The 20,896-nt window shown below is 33.7% G+C and overlaps 2 protein-coding genes across 2 annotated transcripts in view; one reads left to right on the top strand and one right to left on the bottom strand.

Moving 5' to 3' along the window:
* LOC117179013 (beta carbonic anhydrase 1) overlaps positions 1 to 20,896 on the bottom strand; it is a 544,277-nt gene that overhangs the window by 434,373 nt on the left and 89,008 nt on the right. The window lies entirely within an intron of this gene.
* LOC117179012 (kelch domain-containing protein 10) overlaps positions 1 to 20,896 on the top strand; it is a 107,069-nt gene that overhangs the window by 48,254 nt on the left and 37,919 nt on the right. Inside the window, exon 2 of the mRNA XM_033370629.1 lies at positions 9,276 to 9,614. Within this exon, the coding sequence (XP_033226520.1) occupies positions 9,276 to 9,614 (339 nt within the window). The remainder of the gene's footprint in view (positions 1 to 9,275; positions 9,615 to 20,896) is intronic.

The following is a 20,896-nucleotide window of genomic DNA, read 5'->3' as shown; positions in this document are numbered from 1 at the left end:
TCTTTTTGTATGACAATAAAATTAGTTTCGGTTTATCATTGATCAGAAAAACATTTCAAAGCAAGTGAGTTTGTACCTACATAGCAACGATTGATTTTAATTAATTATGTAATCTTAATTAAATAATGAATTAATCATTATTAATAATTAATCAATTATTATCTATAATCAATTAATTTAAATTAATTTATGTTTGGCTATGGTGGTACAAATCCACTTGCGTCGAACTATTTTGTTTGCTCATATACCGAAAATTAAATTTATTGTCAAATAAAGAGCAGTATATCACTATCAAAGATTTTAGTTTAATTCAAAGTCAATAAAAAATATTTTAATGTCAACTTTCCTTATATATTATTATTGCAACATATTTCAAATACATTCCCGTTAATCTATATCACACATTATATGATAAAGTAGTCGAGAAATTTGCCGTGACTAAGCAAATAGCGAAAAAGTCGACGTTTTTCGATTTTTTGAAACTTTAAAGTCAATAAGGGAGGGTAAAAAATATTTTAACGGAATTATTGCTATACAGGTGTAAATCGACTTGCTTTGAACTATTTTTACTGATAAATTAAATTGAGAAAAAAAAAATTTTGTTCTTCAAATGTAAAGAAGTGCTTCGTTTTTTTAGATTTGTAGCTATCTCTACGGTGCGGAGATAGAAGGATTTTTTTATGAAACTTTAGGGGAGCGTTTTTGACTCCCAAGAGAAACTTTTTATTGCTCTTAGAACTTAGCGCAAACAACTTTTTGTTTTTTCGATACGCCCTAGTACAACAAGGAGAGTTCTACCAAACTTGCAATATTTGCGGACTTATTGCATGCTTTGGATAAGTTTGTTTGAAATGAGATTTGTACAGAGAGAACTTTAAACCTCTCAGAATGAATCTTGAGCAAGAGCAAGTGCAATGGTAAAAGATTTACCATAAAAAAATGGTTTCAAAAAAGGGGAAAAACTGATCATTTTATGCCCCATCGTGGGGACTGGTCGAACCTGATTGGCCAATCAATTCTGAATTAAGAAATCCGGGAGAACGGAAAGCCAAATGGGATTGGTATTATATCCATTATCCCTATTGATGTTATCAGGGTGTTTTAAGATTTTAATTGCTTCTCTATGTTTTTTTGGAAAGATATTGTGGGTTTTTGCAATGACTGTTGTTTTGTCAAATAAAACTTTATGTCCTGTTTCGATATGATGTTCAGCTAGTGCTGATTGCGTGAAATGTCTTAGCCTGACTTTACTCTCATGTATCTTTATACGTTAGCTCACCACTCTCCCGCTTTCTCCAATATAGACTTTGCCACAAGAACAAGGGATTTTAAATACTCCTGGATTACTGAGAAATGCCTTTTTCCCTTTAGGGTTATTTAGTAGTTGTCCTATTTTCGCAGGTGGTTTAAATATGGTTTGTATGTTGTGTTTGTTGATAATTCTTCCTATTAGCTCTGTGACACCTTGGATGTAGGGTAGGGTGATGGTCGTTTTTCTCTCTTTCTTTGGTAGGTTGTGTTGACTTGTTTTTTTTACTATTGTATTTTCTTATTGCCTTATCAATTTGTTTGTGTAATCGTTCTGTATTAGGATTTGTTTAACGTTTTGTATTTCCTTTTGTAAGTTATCTTTATTTGTTATGGAGACAGCTCTGTATACAAAAGAGTTGATGACCGATTGTTTTTGAGATTGGTGATGGTGGGAGGATGCATGTAAGTATCAATTTGTATGCGTGGGTTTTCTGTAAAATTCATGTCTTAATGTTTTATCAGATTTTTTGTAAACTAATACGTCCAAGAAAGGCAATTTTCCGTTTTGTTCAATTTCCATTGTAAATTGGATATTAGGATGTAATTGATTGATGAAATCGAAAAACTTATTTAGTTCATCTCCTCCATATAGCCAGATGGCAAAAGTTTCATCAACTTAACAAAACCAAAATTCTGGTTTAAGATTGGCTTGGTTGATGATTTTAGTTTCGAGATGTTCCGTAAAGACATTGGCTATTACAGGTGAGATTGGGGATCCCATTGCTGTCCCTGAAGTTTGTTCGTAGAATTGGTTATTGAAAGAGAAGTAAGTATTCTTAAGGCAGTGTTCTATCAAAGGTACGAGCTCGGAAGGAAAGTTTGTAAAAGATTTAATAATATCAATTGTATTAGAGATTGGTACTTTCGTAAAGAGAGATACTATGAAAAAACTCACTATGATGTCTTGGGGTTGAGTGTGAATCTGTTGTATCTTTTTGTTAAAGTGAAATGAGTTTTGAAGCGTGCCTGGTTGTAAGTTGGAGAGTTTATTGTGTTGACGACCGGTCTGAGTGTAATGTTATCTTTGTGGATTTTTTGGAGCCCGTAAAGGCTTGGAGAGTTAGAATTAGTAGGTATTAATTTAGATATTACTTGGCTGTCATGTTTAGAATCTTTGAGAAGGTTTTTTGTTTTATTGTCTATTGTTTTTGTAGGGGCCTTTTTAAGTTTTGTGTATGTATCGTCAGTGAGAAGTTCCATGATTTTGTTATTATAGTCTTCTTTATTCATTATTACTGTTGTATTGCCTTTGTTTCCGGGTAATATTATAATATCTTTGTTCCAAATGCGTTCTTTGTTTGTGGGTTTTTCTTGTTTTGTTAAGTTTAAGGATGGAACTTGAGCTTGGCGTAAAATTTTGGCCGTTCTACGTCGTATGTCATTCGCTTTTTCGGATGGAAGGGTATATATTGTGAATTCTATATTGCTGATTATTTCTTCCTTCGGGATTTTCGAAGGTGCTACTGAAAAATGATGTCCTATAGATAAGGCTGAAATCATTTCATTGTTGAGAGGATCGTCATACTTGTTTTTTACTGTATCTGTTAGTTTTGTTTGCCTTACTAGAAGTAATTAGTCAAATTTTATTTTTTGTTTTCGAGTGGTAATCTCTTAATCCGTTGGGATTGCTCAAAAGATATCCGGTCTAATGTAGACCAAATGTCAAATCTGAGTGTGTTTGATAGGAAAAGGTGAAGTTTTAATAGTTTTTTGGAGGTAGTGTGCAAGGGAAATTTGGTATTTTGTATTCTTTCTTTCAACAGAAGCAAACTTTTATTATGCAGAATTAATGTGGATTTAGATGTTTAGAACCCAATTGGTAACCGAAATATCTCTTTTTATCAATTTTACGTTAAGTTCGCCCGTAAGTTAACCTGTTAAGCCTTTATGTTGAGTGCATTAAACCGCGCCGAGCCGAATTATTTTGGGTGACTCAAAACACAAACTGACCCTAGCGGTACTCGCAGAGCAATAAGGCCTTAACTCTCAAGTAATACATTTTTAGGGTGTAGGTGTCTGAGTAGAAAAGCGTAATAATAACAGGAATGAAGAGCGGATTCGTGGACATAGTTCAGGCAGGTAACTCCTTAGATTAAATTCACAGTTTCATCACTTGTACACTGCATTGTCAACATTTTTTAAATCATTTCAGCGATCTGAAGAATTATTCTACAAGAAAACAAAAAAATAGGCTTATTATGATTTTCCCAAGGTTATACGAATTTCCAGTCGCCCATGAACATTAAAAACAGTTGCTTTTATACCCTATATATTACACTATATTGACACACACACACACACACACACACACACACACACACACACACACACACACACACACACACACACACACACACATGTTTAAACATTTTTTGATCTATTTTTACAAAAATACTAGAACTCAACATTTGGGAATACAGGCCCAAATTAGTCCTAAAAGAGCCCTACATTATGCGAGGAGTGAAAATGTGTTTTATGATTTTCTTCACGTTTTTTTTATAACGTTAAGGTGGCAAAATATCATATATAACAAAAAAGGACTAAGGAAATATCTATCGCAAGACCTTCGATCGATGATATTTCAGTAGCCTTAAATGAGCCTAAAATTATACAAAAGAAACGAAAATAAAATTATTTTTTGGGGGTAAATTTGTTTAAACAATAATTTTTTAAACAAATTTTCGTTAAATTCAAATATTATATTCATGGGGCCCTAAGTCAGCCTTAATATAGGGCAGAAAAAGACATTGGTTGAATTCATTTTTACTAGAATTGTTTAAACAAAAATTGTTTAAACAATTTTTAAAAAATTTTTATTCTCATATTGTCAGAGCCCTAAATGAGCCCTAAATTATTGTGGAAAGAAATAATGCTTAAGTCGTTTTTTCTCTGTGACAACAGAGCATTACGTGAACACTAAATAAGCTCTAAATTATAGAGCAAAGAAATTTTGAAAAATTAGTTTTTTACTATGTGTGGTTCTGCTATCTTAACGTTAAGCTAGCATGACTAGTTTTTGAGTAGATATTGCAAAAATAGTGTAAATTTCAATGTTTTCTTAAATTTTCAATAACTTCCGAAATAATCAACGTTTTTCACTGTTCTTGGGCTCATTTTGAAGCTTTTTTTCACCGTATCACAACAGCTTACGTGTATTAATCGTAAAAAATGTTTTTTCGAATTGCAAGAACTTGAATCTGTAACAAAAAAGTTGAAAAAATTGAAATATTATTTTTAGTAACAAAAATATTTTTGTAAAATATATGAAACATATAATCATGAATTTTCTATGTAATTTCCTCAAAATATATACTTATTTAACTTTTATTCTGATTTGCCTACAGAGAAGATGTTTTTAAATTTATCCAACTTTTTTATTACAACTTCAAGTTCTTGCAATTCGAAAAGAAATTTTTTATGATTCATACTCGTCAACTATTGTGATACGGTGAAAAAAAGCTTCAAAATGAGCCTAAGGACATCTACTTAAAAACTAGACAAATAGGCTGCATCCTGCGCTTATTTTAGAAAGAATTTCGAAAACAATCAACCTTTTAAAGAGACATTTTTTTAGCTCTGGTATAATTAATGCAATAAATACAAAAAAAACTATTTTTCTAAGTGAAGCCAAACTTTTGACCGGTACTGTATATTCGGTTTTTATTTCTTTGAAAATGAACCGATGTGCCTATGACAAAGCCACCGAACGCGTGCTAGGGTTGTGATTAGGGGGTCTCTGTGCAAAGGGCTTCTGCTGAATATGGCGATTATAATTAATAAGCAGTCGCAGACAATTGTCCAGGGATGGTATCGAAAGAATAACCCTTAAGCATATGCGTAACAACCGTACTGAATGCTGAATGGCACCTGGGCAAGGTGTCTTAAATGGTGACTTCGATATACCGGGCGACTTCTCAGAGTAAGCAGCCTTATCTTTTTATGCAATGCTGTACAAGTATGGCCGAACTCTTTCCCTAGCTGCATAAAATAATTTAGATTGAAACACGACATCGAGCCGGCAAAACGCCCATATTGAGCGGACGAATAAACTCAAGGATGACTTGCTAGACTGTTACGATGCCAGCATTAATCCTCTTGGAGGAGGATTAATGGCGCGTATGTACACTCTGTGGAAACACTCTGCACAAACACCCACAGCTTCAGCACGTCTCGCATCAGTCATTGCGAAATCAACGTGTCTACATCTTGAAAACTGGATATGTGCGCGGAGCGCTTACTGCACTGCGACGTGAACAAGCTATAGACGAAGATCATGAAGCATCATTGAGACCACCCGCGGAAAGTAGGCACCTTTTGCGAGATGACAGTGATTTGAGGGCAAGGAGGAACATAAACGTACAGGTTCCTACTAAGCCCCAAGATCTGGTTGAAATTGATGCCTCCGTTCGTGAGGATATCTCGGAGGAGTCCGACCTCTGGAGCATCAATTATTTAGTTTACGGTGCTGCGAAAGTTTTGGCTTATTCAAATCGGAGGCTAAAACCGACGATGCATCAAAAGACCAAAATACGCATGCATCAACTGAACAAGAAGATTGGATGGGCAAAACAGAATCCTTTCCGTGTTCAGTGTGTGATTTACTACATAAAATCTGGTAGATCCGTTTAAGGAAAGGGTTCTGAAGTTCGCCCAAGAGCTGAGGACCTTCATTCGCACACTGAGCAAGTCAAAGCTGCTAACAATCAAGCAGCATATTGTTTACAAAATACGGGTGTTATCTGGCACAAGGAGGAGTATACAGAAGAGGGAGAGAGGGATCAGGGAGAATCAAATGTTACTTGCGTTCTTCAGCGTTCCCCCTGTTTCTGTAAAAAATCCACCCAAGCTCAATGAGGTAGAGACTTTTTGAAGAGAGGTATACAAGATCCCAAAAACACTGGAGCTGGAAGAAGATACTGGGAATATCCGCTTCAAAGAGTTTCGCGAAAACCTCATAACATCAGAGGAGGAATGTTCATTAATCAGTGCCAAAGAGGTAAAAAAAGTACTTAGATGTATGAAGAACTTTCCCGGTGCAGGACCAAATGGTTTCAAGGAATTCTGGTGGAAGAAATTTACTTCTACACACCAAAATCTGGCCCGCGTATTCACCTCATATTTAAAGTCGGAAATGGCCATTTCGCAGTGGCTGGTGTTAGGACGCAATATACTCCTACCGGAAAAAGGCAACTTGTCCTACCCAGAGAATGACAGGCCAATAACATGTTTGAACACATTGTATAAGATCTTTACAGCTGTCCTAAACAACAAGATTGTTCGAAGAATTGAGCCTGTGTGCAGAGAGATGTACGAATAACGTGGTTCGAAAAAAGGTGTAGCAGGATGCCGAGAGAACCTGCTAATTGACAGGTGCGTCTGCAAAGATGCAGCAGCCCATTAGCGCTTCATGTCAAATTCCTGAACTGACAACGTACAACGGCACCTTCCATAAGGGCCTCTTTCAGGGCGACACCATCAGCCCTCTGATTTTTTGCATCACACTTCTTTGGATTGGACAAGTGTGCCAAAATTCATCTAAAGAAAGGGAAGATTGTTGGCGTTTCCAAGGACCCTGAGCTTGTGGATATAATTGTTATCTGACATTTTGACGATGGATAGTACTATACATATCTGGGCGGGCCTCAAAGCCGCATTCAGGAAGCAACATTTGTGAAGAAGTCTCTCCGAAGCAGATACAAGCATCTTGTTTAAAAGATTTAATCTTCAAACATGTCGGCATTGAACAAAGTATCTACGACTAACATGCTTGCCGTCCCGGTTCTACTCTACTCATTTGGGATGGCTCAATGGATGAAGAAAGAGCTTAAGGCCCTTGACATTCCCCACGTAAGATCATGCATATGCATAAGAGCTTGCATATCAATTCGTCTGTTCAGCCGTTATGCATCTCACGCCTTTAAGACGAACTCCGACCTCTGAATCTCCAGTGTCTCCATAACCGAAAAGTTCTAAGTACAGCTTACCACGAAATGATTGGCAAAGGAGCATTCCTTTACAAAACTATGGAGCAGGTGGCTGATACCCTTGGACCAAAATTTGCACATCTGAAGTGAGGAAAGTGCATTAATCCATCTAGATCTTTCTTTTATAAAAGCTACGGTAAAGAAAGTAGAGGTTGAAAAATGCTGCCAAGAGCTACTTGACAAGAAAATGCACAGAAACTTTTAAGGAAATGTAGAAGAGCAGTCCTTGCAAAAAAAAAACAATTTTTATCTTTCCTCAAATCATCGGGGCCTAATTCAGGTACAGAGATTTTCATTTACGCGTGCCAGGCCAGTGTTATTTCCACCTTGATATACCGCGACCGCATTTTATGTCAAGAAGTTCTCTGCTATAGGAGCAGAGCATGTCATGCACACGCTGAGTACCTGGAACACATACTATCTGTTAGTCCCACTCACGCGAGAACTACGTATCTCTACAGACAGAATGAGGACTTAAGAGTGCTTTATAACATTTGTTGGAGATAAGAGTCAATTTCCCAAAACGAGAAGTGCCAAATGCTCTGGAACTACAATTTTTTGACAGCTATCCCTGCTAAACACTCGAGGCCTCACATCGTTCTCCAAGACTTCGAGAAACGAACTATATAATGATCGAATTCTTGGTTGTAGTCGACTACAGCATCACCGCCAAATTAAAATAATTTTCCTTGTGAACGGGCCTCTCGAAGGTGCAAAACTATCACTGATTCGTAAACTTAAAGCTATATGAGCGTGCCAAAAATATGCCAAGGCACTTGCAATACTCATGTTATTGGAATGAAAATCTAAATATGTTGCCTATTTATTCCTCTCTCCCCAACAGTTTACTACATTTACTTTTAGAAGTTACAGTTTTAAGATTTTTGTCGAAATTTTAATTACCGCAATTGTTGTAAAGACCTACAGTTTCTAAATTTCGTACTTGCAAATGATTTATTGCAAAATCACAAATTTTTGCTTTTGTAAAATTACAAGCCTTAGCAGGCGGCAACTATTTAGTCCCAATGAAACATGTGTTAGGTTTCTGAAAATGACCAACCCTATCGGTGGTTTCGAATCATGGAGTTAAAGGTATAATATGGGTAATCTACAAAGAAAAACTTGTGTAATTTATATATACAATATAGTTTCTGTTTCAGCAACCCAAGTGAAAAAGTTATATATGGGGTGTCTCGAAATTTCCTTTTTCAAAAATCAGTTGAAGTTTTAGGTTTTGAGTTATAAAATATTTAAGCTGGACGAATCAGGAGCGCGGTATAAACAGTCGCGCATGTGGGAGCGGGAGTCCAACGCAGTGTAGTGACCGCTGTTCTCCCGTCGCTATCTCAACCACGCCACTCCTTTCAGTGCACGGCGTTGAGCTCTCGTTTACGTACGCAGTTCTGTTTATACCGCGTTCCTGTCTTTTTCAACTCGGAGCCAAAAAGTAAGGCAGGTGTAAACTAAGGGATACAATTTAGAAAAAACTATAAAACTCTCTGTCTCGAGTTATACTAAAAGCTGTATTTGGTCAGTATTTCTTTTCACGCGGGAATTCACTCTCCATGTACACAGTTCTCTATAATTTTTTTTCCGTTTACTCTACTCTCCACGCATTTTCGAAATATTAACAAGTGGTTCATACTAATTTAAGATCTGCGTAACACGCCAAACATGACGCTGAAAGTTACTCGTTTCGAAAATGCGCTTCTGGTGAGATCTTTTCTTGCGTTCGGTAAAAATCGTGACGCTTTTACTTCCGATTGGTTTGTAAATCCCTCTGTTTTGACACTCCGGATCGTCAAAAAAAGATAATACCAAAATTTCCATTTTATTATCCTGCTAGTATCTGGTGGCTTATGAATAGTCAAACTGAACATAAAATGAGAGTCCTGATAAATATAAAGAATAAGTTATGTTTTTTTATAAATGTATTCTCACAGAATGGTAAACGAAATCAAAAAAATTATCATTTTATAGGAAATTCCAGCATTTGATTTGAAGTCCAACACCTGGGTAACCCTAAATACTCTGGAGGACAGCACAATTCCCAATTACCACCGTATTCCTCCCCCAAGACGTTGTCATGGCTCTGTTCAATATACAGATGAAAAGACAGGTGCAACAACAGTTGTGATATCGGGTGGTTACAATGGAACTCAAGTTTTTAGCGATGTTTGGAGACTTGACTTAAATGTCTTACAATGGACATTATTAAATCAATGTAAATTGCCACGGCCAGTCTACTTTCATTCGACAGCATTAACCTCAATGGGTCGGATGTACGCATTTGGTGGAATTATTAAACAACGCGAAGAGGTAATTATAACAGGGTCATGCAATATAATTTTTGTTGTTCTTGCTAATTTCAATTTATTCCTGTATGCAACTATACATTCTAAAGCCAGTAGTAATAGTATGTACCGAAAACCACGGGTCGATTTGAAATCAATAAATAATATCAATAATGATACAGATAAGTACACCTAGCTTTCAGTGTTTCGCAATTTAGTATGTCCTAAAATTGCTGGCCCATGCAGTTTCTCAGCTCTATGGGCGAGAGATGTTTGCGACTGTTGCATAAAAAACAGCAGCAGCGTAGCGAAAAGGCACAGTGTACGGGTACTTACATGCTGAGAATGCGCGACGTTATGCTTTGCAATTGGAAATGGTTCAGACGGCCCCGATTTGCACAGTTAAAAAAGTTCCGGTGTGTTTGCGCTTTTGCGCATTATACATGTCATTGTTTCTCTAGTATTTTTGTTAAGGTATGACAATTTGTCAACTAAAAATTAATATAGTAGATTTAAAAAACGACTCAAATATTTCGCGAAATAGTGACTTTTGCCGAATGGCGTTAGGAATGGGGTAATTTTGGGATAGGTAGAGATGTCTGGAAGATTAGCATAGTGCTTCACACAGGAGTGAAGACAACTTTTTTGAGAAAATATTAGAAACTTCAAAAAGTAAGTTCGAATATTAATATTTTCAAAGTATAGAGTACTCGAATAAGTGGAAATGTTGCCTTCAGGAAGATTACCTCATGGGACTGCAACTGCATACGACTTTTTGGAGATACAGTATAAGCATACCGGTAAGTCATAAATATACGAATATTAATTTAACTCACGTATAGAATGTTTTTTCGAAGTCATGTTTCATTCTTTTTTTGATTGACGACCTTTGTTTTCCTAAAGAAAAGAAAATATCCAAAATTTGGCAAAAGAATTTAACATGACTGAGAAAGAACATTCTACGTTTACGTTTAGAATATTTGCTCGAAAAAGTTGTCTGTATTTCCATGACTTCATGCTAAAATATGTGATGTGGGTCTAAAACCGGCCAGTTCAGTATTCAAAAGAAGATTACTATTGAATATTAAATATTAGGTAACATGGAATTATCTCACAGGTAATACTTTTATATATTCTAAACACTGAAAACGTTAAAAGTCATAATTGATCCACCTAAATAAGTATACAATGTCGAGAAAAAATGGCCAGGTTTTTGGCCGTCTTAACCACGCCTGGAGTTAAAATAACTACTCCTTTTTCATATTCAAGTAATTATGCACAGGGAAAAACTGTTTATTTTAATAATTTTCGCGTGAAATGAAATTTTAAAATGGTAACGCTAACTATCCGAAAAATTCGAAACTTTTACATTACGTAACAATTATCAAAGTAAACACCGTTTTCGTTTTTAAAAACAACTTTTATTTAAAAACAAATTACTGCTAAATATTTAAAAAGTATGTAATATTGGTGCATTGCCGTGCAAAAGTTTTAGGCCACCTCTATTTTTATGACTGAATAAATTCTCCTCACTTTAATTATACCAGAGCTAAAAAAAATTCTCTTTAAAGGTTGATTGTTTTCGAAATTCTGTATAAAATAAGCCCAAGATGAAGCCGATTTATGTAGTTTTTAAGTAGATATTGCAAAAATAGTGTAAGTTTCAATGTTTTATTAAATTTTCAATAACTTCCGAAATTGTCAAAAAATTTCAATGTTCTTGGTCTCATATTATTTTTGGTAACAAAAATATTTTTGTAAAATATATGAAACGTATAATCATGATGTTTCTATGTAATTTCCTCAAAATATATATTTATTTAACTTTTATTCTGATTTGCCTACAGAGAAGACGTTTTCCAATTTTTCCAACTTTTTTGTTACAACTTCAAGTTATTGCAGTTCAAAAATAAAATTTTTACCATTTATACTCATAAGCTGTTATGATACAGTAAAAAAAACTTACAAATGAGCCTAAGAACATTGAAAAATGTTGACTATTTCGGAAGTTATTGAAAATTTAAGAAAACATTGAAATTTACACTATTTTGCAATATCTACTTAAAAACTAGACAAATTGACTTTACCCTGGGCCTATTTTATACAGAATTTTGAAAACAATCAACCTTTTAAAGGGAAATTTTTTTGGCTCTGGGATAATAAAATTTAGAAAATGTATTCAGTCACAAAAAAAGAGGTGGCCTAAAACTTTTGCACGCCAGTGTATTTAATGAGTAAAATAAGGCAATTGAATTTGTAGGTTAGAACTTGATTGCTACAGTCTTGTGTGATACGTATCTAATTTATCTTACTTGGCATAAAATGGTTTGAGCAAATTCTTGCATTTCTTATCAACAACTCAGTCAAAGGACCACGTTTAATCGCGCTTGACCATTGTTCACGTCTTTTTTTTCGAAAACTCTATTTGTTCCTGAAAAGAGTACGTTCCACCCGGTCTGACATACCTTTTTTTATTTATTTTTTTTATAATAGTTGGAATTGTATGAAATGATATTCCACGCTCCCTTCCATGCATGTTCGTACAACCCACAATAAAACGCAAAATTTCCATTTTCTTTAAATGAAGCAGTAAATTGATTCTGGAAAGTTAAATTGCATGCGTTTCAATGCATATAACACGAGTGCCGTACTACAGGGTTTCGGCCATTTTGAAATCTGATGGCCTAATGGAAATACTCAATATAGATATACTTAGTATTGAGTACGGCCTAGGAAACGGCCTGGCGCCATTTGTTACCTAAAAGTGGCAATTTCTTAGGGATGAATTCCACGTCTTTACATGCGATTGAAAATAAATAAATTTATTCTGAAATTAAGAGTTTAATTATTAGATAACGGGAGTGCCTGTAGGAAAGCTGATAAAATCTCGAGTTAGGGGAAAAAATTTTTGCTTGAGTTTATTAAACAGTTTGGTCGGAGTTGCGTCAAATTCAATCTGTTTAAATAATTTAAAATTCATAAATCAATGTTAATAAATATTTCACTGGACTAATAGTAATAATCTTCAGGAAAAAATGAAATTTTGAAAGAAAAATTATTTAAAAAAATTAAATGTGTTGAAATAATTGAAAATGAATTAATCAATGTTAAACATATTCTTAATTTGCTCTATTTTAAACATAGGGATATTCTAGTGAGAAAATTACACGATTCCGGATAAAAATACGATTGGTATTTTGTTGTCCTAAGTATCTATAATTGTAAATTCACAAAATAGCCATACTTATCAAAAGGAAAAGTTCAAGCAAACCTACATGTCATTCTATTTATTTGAATTTTTTACAGTGAGTGCCCGTATCTCATTTATTATTTCTAACTATTTTTAAAATAAATAAAAATGTTAGGAAATTTATAATTATAAATCTCTCTGATGCTCCTCTTTGTATTAGAATATATTTGTTATTTAATTAACACTTGTAATTTAACGTCGTGTTGGGGAGACCTAACAGATGCTAGTCTGATAACGCTTCACTGCATTTGGCTTATTCTCTTTACTTTTACATCTGCACCCTTACCACATGATTTACTGCTAAACTTTTTCCCTTATTCAATGCTTCAGGATAAAAACCGATAGAATGACTTACAGCTTACAATCCTGTTCTAATTAAAATATACACCATCAATCCGCTTATTGACATTCTACCGGCAATTTTTATGGTTATGTTCATAACCAACAACGAAACTAGAACGGGTTTAGCTGGAATAAAAAGACAATTTTTACATTAAATATTTTTGCAAGAATGTTTCCTCTATTATTTAGTTTTGTTTTGAAAAATGGTACATACGTTTTCAAAGAAATCATCTATTTACTTATTATATTTTTAAAAAATGCACACGTGCTAACTTGTGTAAATTTCAAATTTTTATCCCCTAGGAATTTCAGGCTCTGGCAATTATTTATTTTATTTAATTTATATTTTCGTAAAAACTGGTACCAATATCGGAGGAGAAGAAATTGAGTTCAATAAATGGCTTAGTAGGAATGAACGATTAAACCCTCTACTAGTTTCTTTAAATCAAGCTCACTGCAAGAAATGTGTATTTGAGAACTCAGACAAATTCAAAGACATAAACGTGAACATTTCAAATAATTGATCAAGAGATCAGAAAGAGAGAGGGAAACCACGTGAGGCTCGAGCGAAACTCTTTGAATATAAAGATCGTTTGGAAGGATCATTTGACAAAGCTGAGACTCCAGAGGAAGAGAAAAACTTCCAATCGCATAGTGCCGAATCAAATGTCTCGTTGAGCTCAACGTCCAGCCGAAAAAGAGGACACCTACTCGGTTCAAAAAATGAGATTAAAAAAACCTAGTATTCCAATCAAACCCATAAAAAGTAATAGAATTCGAAAACTAACTGGATTTATGCAAAATAAAAAGTATGTAAACAAGGATCCATCTTTGAAGGACGTACGAGAATAACGGAAAAGCGTAGTTGCCTCTCCTCGGTTCATATTTTGGAATGCCAGAGGATTCAACAGTTTCGTCGATTTGTATGATACAGTAATTACAAATGACATAATCCTTATCTGCGAGACTTGGGTTACGTCTCTTTAACCAGTGAATTTCGGCTATGGAAACCTCAAATATCAAATTATTTACAGCCCAGCTACAAGAACAAAAAAATATAGGAAGAGCAAAATGAAGACAATATTGTTCAAAGGTTAGATGGCTTGAATGAGATAATTAACTCAGTAAAAGGTCAATTTCCTGACATTCTTTTTTTTATAGGAGGAGACGTTAATCGTAGAATTTCTGATCTAAATCAAATCAGCGAAGAAATATTCCTAAATAATGTAAATATTTCAAATAAAAGAGAAAATTTAGACACAGAGTTGAACAACAGGGGTAAAAAACTGGTCGAATGTTTTGGAGAATAATGGGTTTATACTATTGAATGGGAAAACCACTAGTGACGATCCGTCGAATTTTACATTCTTAATTAATAATAGAAAATCTCTGGTCTGTTTGGGTCAGTTTACCGATTTTACCTTTGATCAATGATCTAAAAGTCTTACCGCTACCAACTAGATCAGATCACTTTCCTGTAGTTCTCTCATTAAACCTACCAGTAAAAGATTCTGGTCCAACAATTAACACAAAATTTAAATGTAAGACTGAACTAGTTGACACATTTGTGTCTGCGATTATCTTCTCTCCGAATGTTGAAATATTCGATGAAAATATAGAACAATTGTGAAACAACTTAATAGAAATATTTAAGGTAGTGACAAAAATGTCCGTATGACTAGTATTTCTCTAAAAAAAATAGGGCAATATAAACCTTGGTTCGATCAAGAATATTCATAAAGTAAAAAATTGTTAAAACAAATATTAAAAGAGTGTAGAGACAAAAACTTTCCCATAGAAACAACATTAGAATGCAGTAATTTCAAAAAAAATTATTACAAAAGGAAAATACAGAATGTTCATACTTGACTTGCTTGCTGCAGATAAAGACCCCGAATCTTTTTGGAAAATTGTCAACCGGTAGAACAGAAAACCTAAATATGATCTAAATATGATGGATCCAGGAGAACAAATTCTTGACTCTTCTTTCTCTAAAGAATAAATTTTGTTTAGCCTGAGACAATGTAAATCACCTGGCCCTGATAAAATATCCTATGAGTTTCTGAAGTACTTCACTGAGAACTAAGTGGAATATATAAGAACGCTTTTTAAAAAAATATTAGATAAGGACGAAGTTCCCAAGTCTTTGGCTCAAATTCATGCAAGAATGATTTACAAAGAAGGAAATAAAATGGATCCAGCTAATTACAGACCAATTGCTTTGATTAACTGCATCACAAAACTTTTCACTCTTACCTAAATGAAGGATTAAATAAATGGATTGAGAACCAACATTTAATCCCAGAATCTCAGACAGGTTTCAGAAAAAGTCGTAGCTGTTATGATCACATTTTTACTTTCAATACTATGATCTAATCACGATCAAGTTTAAATAGAGGACAATTATTTGTTCTCTTTGTAGATTTCTGATGTGCTTTCCCATTCCTTCCTCAAAGCTTATTATGACACAAATTATACTCTGAAGGAGTTGAATCCAAGTTAGTCAAAATTCTGATTAACCTTTACACAGGAGCGAGTATCTCAGTCTGAGGGACTGGGAGCTACTTTAAATCAGTGGAGGTAACAAAGGGGGTACTACAGGGAGAAACGTTAAGTCCAAATAGTTTTAATTTATACATTCCCGACATATCAGATTATCTAATTTCTAAAGGCATTAGGGGAGCTGCAATAATACAATTTGATTGAGATAATACTCCTCGCTTACGCTGACGATATTATGATTACTGCCAAATAAATGAACTAATAGTAAACACTGAGAAAACGAAAATAGTAATTTTCTAGAAAGATGGTCACGGTCATAAGAAAAAATACCCTCCTGTTGATAATGTTGATGAAAGCCTCGTAAACAGCACACTTGTATGGCGCTCAAATTTTGGGTCTTAAATATTGTGAAGATTTAGAAAAGGTGCATGTAAGTTTCTACAGTAAAATCCTGCATGTTGCATCATCCAGTTCTAATTATGCTTTAAGAATTGAAACTGGTAGCTCGCACATTGAATTCAAAATATTTACCCTCACTCTCAATTGGTTGGAAAAGCTTTATAATATGAATGATGATCGCTATCCCAAAATATGTTTCAAAAGACTCAATCAATTAGCTAACAAAAAGGAGACCCAAGTAAAATATGGCTGAGCCCTACAAGTAAAAAATCTTTTGAAAAATCCGCGATGAGGATATCTGGAATAGTCTCTCGGCAGGTAATTTAGAAAAGAAAAAAACGTCTATGATTGCTGCATATGAAAATATACTTGATCAAAAAGATGTCCAGAGAATCCAGACGTCTTCGTCACTCCGAATCGATCCAAATCTCAGGCTAAGGAAGGGCCTCCAACAATATGTAAGACAAATAATTTCCTAAAACCTCTTAAGAGTAGTAACTCAGGTACGATTATTGAATATATACCAACCTAGGGTTTCATTTAAGGCTAAGAATACACAATTATCAGAAAAACAACTCTGTCGCTGCGAAGTGCGTAAGCCAATTAGCGACGAATATCATATCTTTATTGAATGTAATGGGTTTCAAGAAGAAATATGTATGTGTGTATCTGAGAGCCATGAGGTGACTATGATTAAAGAAGATTGGTTAAACTTATTGAATAGTACAGATTTAATGTCTATTAAAAAGAGAGTTCATTTAGTCACTAGAGTTTTAAAACGTATTGAAGAATTGTAATATCTAAATTATAGACTATGCTAAAACGCTAGAATTCCTTTGTATGGATTTTTTTGAATTCCGATAAAAAATAAATAAATTCAAATAAATAAACCTTCCACCGGGTATATGGGTTAATAGCTTGCAGTTTTATTGATTTATTTCCATAAAAAGAAAGGTGTATTAATTTGATTTATTTTAAATTAATTAATAAAACAGTAACCTTAACCGACATGACCCAGAAAAAAAAAATCCGCATCACTTTTAATTTTATTAATGAAACAAAAAACCAAAAACTTGAATCTCTATACCCGAGAGGATGTTCAATTCAATAAATTAGAAAATTAAAAGAAGAAACCCACACAGTTGTATATTTAACAGCAAAAAAGTATTAATAAATATTTAACTGACGATTCTGCTTTTCCTCATTGCATGCAATTCTTTAAAAAACAATCCTGATGCATACTGTACGCTGTTTACATCACGTATGTATACTGCACATTACACGCCTTCACTGCTAAGTTATACTAAGTATATCTATATATGCGGAGGAAGTGCAAGAAAAATGGCGGAGCTAATCAACGAGCAGTACATTAGTTTGCCATACTGTTCCTGGACTCTCTGTAGGCCGTTTTAACCACAAAACCCACTGACCGTTTTTAGACAATTGGCAGTGCTTTTATGTTTTGTTTATTTTTAATTAACATATTTATTATTTAACATTTATTAAATACTGATAGAACAGCTTAGTGTACGAACTATAAATGACCATAAACAACAATTAAAATAATACAAGGGAATCTACATAATATTATACCTAAAGTCCAAATAAAAATGTTCACACAATTCAGTCTAAAACTATTATCCTGTTCTACTATTTGACTTCAAATATTTGATGCTTGAAATTACCTGTCCAATACGTGAATTCAATTAATAAATATATCTGTACCAAAAAACTGCATTAATCTTGCTTTCCGAATGTATTATTAGAGATTGGCTATATTATCGCACTGACCGTGTTAGACCCACATCACCTACTCAATTCAAACCAACGTGGACTTCAAATGTATAACGGAGAACACATATATGACATAGCTAAGCTTTAAAGGTACTTTTAAAGATATTGGCTTGTCCAAAAAAAAAAGATAAAATGCTAAATTTATAATGATTAATCGAAAAATTATTTAATATTTTTATATGCATAATTCGTTTTTAACCAATGTTTTAATGCAAGTATAGAAATGTTTAAGGTAATTTGAGTGTAATGCTAAGCACTAGTAACGGGAGCGGGGGGGGGGGGGATAACTGGGGTTAGCAGTGCCAAGCTAAAACAGTTTGGGACTACATACTTATTTTAAATAATTTTTCAAGTTTGTTGTCAACGCTTAATAATAATTCAATATTTCAGCGTATTCTGCGTAAAATTTGAGTGTATATATAAATCTGACTATTTCAGAGATCAATTTTTTTTGTACCTATTTCTTTTCCAAAGTCTACATTTCCTCTTCAGGTGTCAATAACTGGTGCTGTTATCCTATTGGCATATTTTTTTAGCTCTGTGAAATGATTTTCAATGTACTTTTGTTTGTAAATATGACTTAGAACCAGCCTCCTGCCTCGACCATGTATGGGTATGCAGTAGCAGTTTTCTTACGGTCCGGAGGTGAAATTTCGGTCAAACTAATCCAAAAGATGGCGTCACGATCAGCGTATGTCACTTTTTTATTGAATTGCATTAAGAAAAAGCAAAAATAATTAAAAACTGGATGTTGTCATGAAAATATGTAGTTTATTATGAATACAATTTTATTTTGAGATACATTTTGAAAGAAGTTCGAACTTTATATTTCAATGATTTAATTTGCAGATATTATTGATCTTATTATTTGTTATAGTTAAAAAATTATTTATTGTTAAAATTATTAATGTAGGTCATCAAAAAATTAATAATATTTAGGACTTCGATGACAAAAATATTTAAAACATAAATTTTCAGAAGAATTAATAAAGAATATATGACTTATATCCAATATAAATATTATAATAATTAGTATATGTAAGACTACAACTTAAATTTCATAGTAAAATACTTGTACCTTTAAAATGTTAACGATTTCAAGTTTTGAAGGAAATATTTCTAAAAAGTGATGACAATTATAATCAAAATGTTTGAGGGAATAATTTGGCATAAAGTCAATGACAAGACTGATAAATGAGAAAATGGATTTAATATTATTTAGTATAATGTATATATTTATTTAAATTGAACCACATATCATATATACATTTATATAGTTCAATCATTTATTTTGATTGATTAATCAAGCAAGCTTTTTTTCTCGCTGCATTCAACCCCTAATAATTTTATTATCATCAATTTATACATCATCTGGTGTGTTAGGTACGTTAAATTTTATGATCACATTATCTTTAAATTTATAATTATAATTAATTATTTTAAATTTCCACACAAATTTTAAATTGCAAATGTGAAAAAAGACTGGAAAACTATTTTATAGAAAGAAGCACTGGAAAAATTCAGAATCATTCGCTACCCGATTCGTCCAACGTTGGCAGCTTTGAACAGTTTTAAAACTTGTTCGTGTTGATCAAATATTTGTTGCTCGCATTTTTATCGCATGCCAAACAGGCTATCTTAACTTCCCGATCTTTTGATGGCGGACACAACGCACATCGTTTTCTGCATTTCTTTGCTGGTGGTGCACTCGTTTCAGCTCTTGAGATCTGCCATGATTGTGATGATCAGTTGTTATTAAGAACCAAATCCATGTTCAGCCGATAAAGAGTACTCAAGCGAACATGGCTTCTTGCCTTGATTTGCTGATACACGAGTTGATCGGATAAATTTACCAAGATACGTTTTCTTGGGGAGCTGACTGGTTGATCGCTTTTTGTTGCGTTATAAAAAAGATTTATAACCTGTTTTTTTGTTCCTTCTAAATTCCAGCATTGCAACTTTTAGAACAACTATGACAGCAGAATCACGACAAGATCACAATATCACGCGTTGCAAATGCACTTGTGAGCAGTAGATGTATTTTAGAAACAAACAAGCAAATATATATGAATCCTTTAAACATTAAAAAAATTAAATTAAAATTAATTAAATTAAATTAAATTTTAATACATTTTTATAAATGAAATTAAATTTTAATTAAAAATTAAAAAAAAAAATATATTTAAAACTGAAATCTATTCATTAAAACTGTTTTTTTTTCATGCAAACATGAGTGATATGCATACTCTTTTCCTCACGGTATTCAAAGTTGATGTTGCAATGAGCAGCGCGCCTGCGAGGCCCGGCTTGCTTTTTTGTGTAAGTAAAAACATATATACGTTTCTGTGGAGTACTCCACAATATGGAATTTTCAGAAAACCTTTTTTTTATGTATTTAGGCTTCGCCAAAAGAAATTTCCATGCACAAGCCCATACTTGATACACAACTTTTTGAAACTCGAAAAATGTGACCTGCAGGGCCTCTGAGACCACCCTGCCTTTTTGAGGGATAAACTCTATAAAGACTCCAAACAGTGGTTTTCACATACTGCATGCGTATGATTTAACACAATGGCCTTCCGTAAATGGGGGTTTGCTACAGCTTAATTTTTGCTGGATTTTTGGTTGCTAATAACATGTGAAAATTTTGTTCGTTGTTTTCATAACATGATTTGCAACCAGGAGCTACACATTTACGTCCCATTCTTACCGCACTTATAATAAGAACAAGACAATTAAAAAAAATTTAAAAGATGCACTAGGATACATTTTATTCCGAACATTTTTTTAGAATTTCTTAGAAATTAATTATTTTTTTATTATTTTTATATACTCTGCTGTGTTTATCAACAGAAAAGTCAGACCAACTGATCGTGGCTCCATCTGTTGGATTAGTTTCACTGCCATTTTCTCTCCGGATCGTAAGAGAACAGAAAAGTGGGGGCGATGCATGGGACTGCTCAGAACCGAAGTTTAAATAAACGGAATCAAAGCATATGGCTTAATGTCTGTATTTAGTA

The sequence above is a fragment of the Belonocnema kinseyi genome, chromosome 8 (genome assembly GCF_010883055.1).
Source record: "Belonocnema kinseyi isolate 2016_QV_RU_SX_M_011 chromosome 8, B_treatae_v1, whole genome shotgun sequence".
NCBI lineage: Eukaryota > Metazoa > Arthropoda > Insecta > Hymenoptera > Cynipidae > Belonocnema > Belonocnema kinseyi.
Note: the sequence above shows the minus strand (reverse complement) of the source record. Positions and strands in the feature narration are given on the sequence as shown.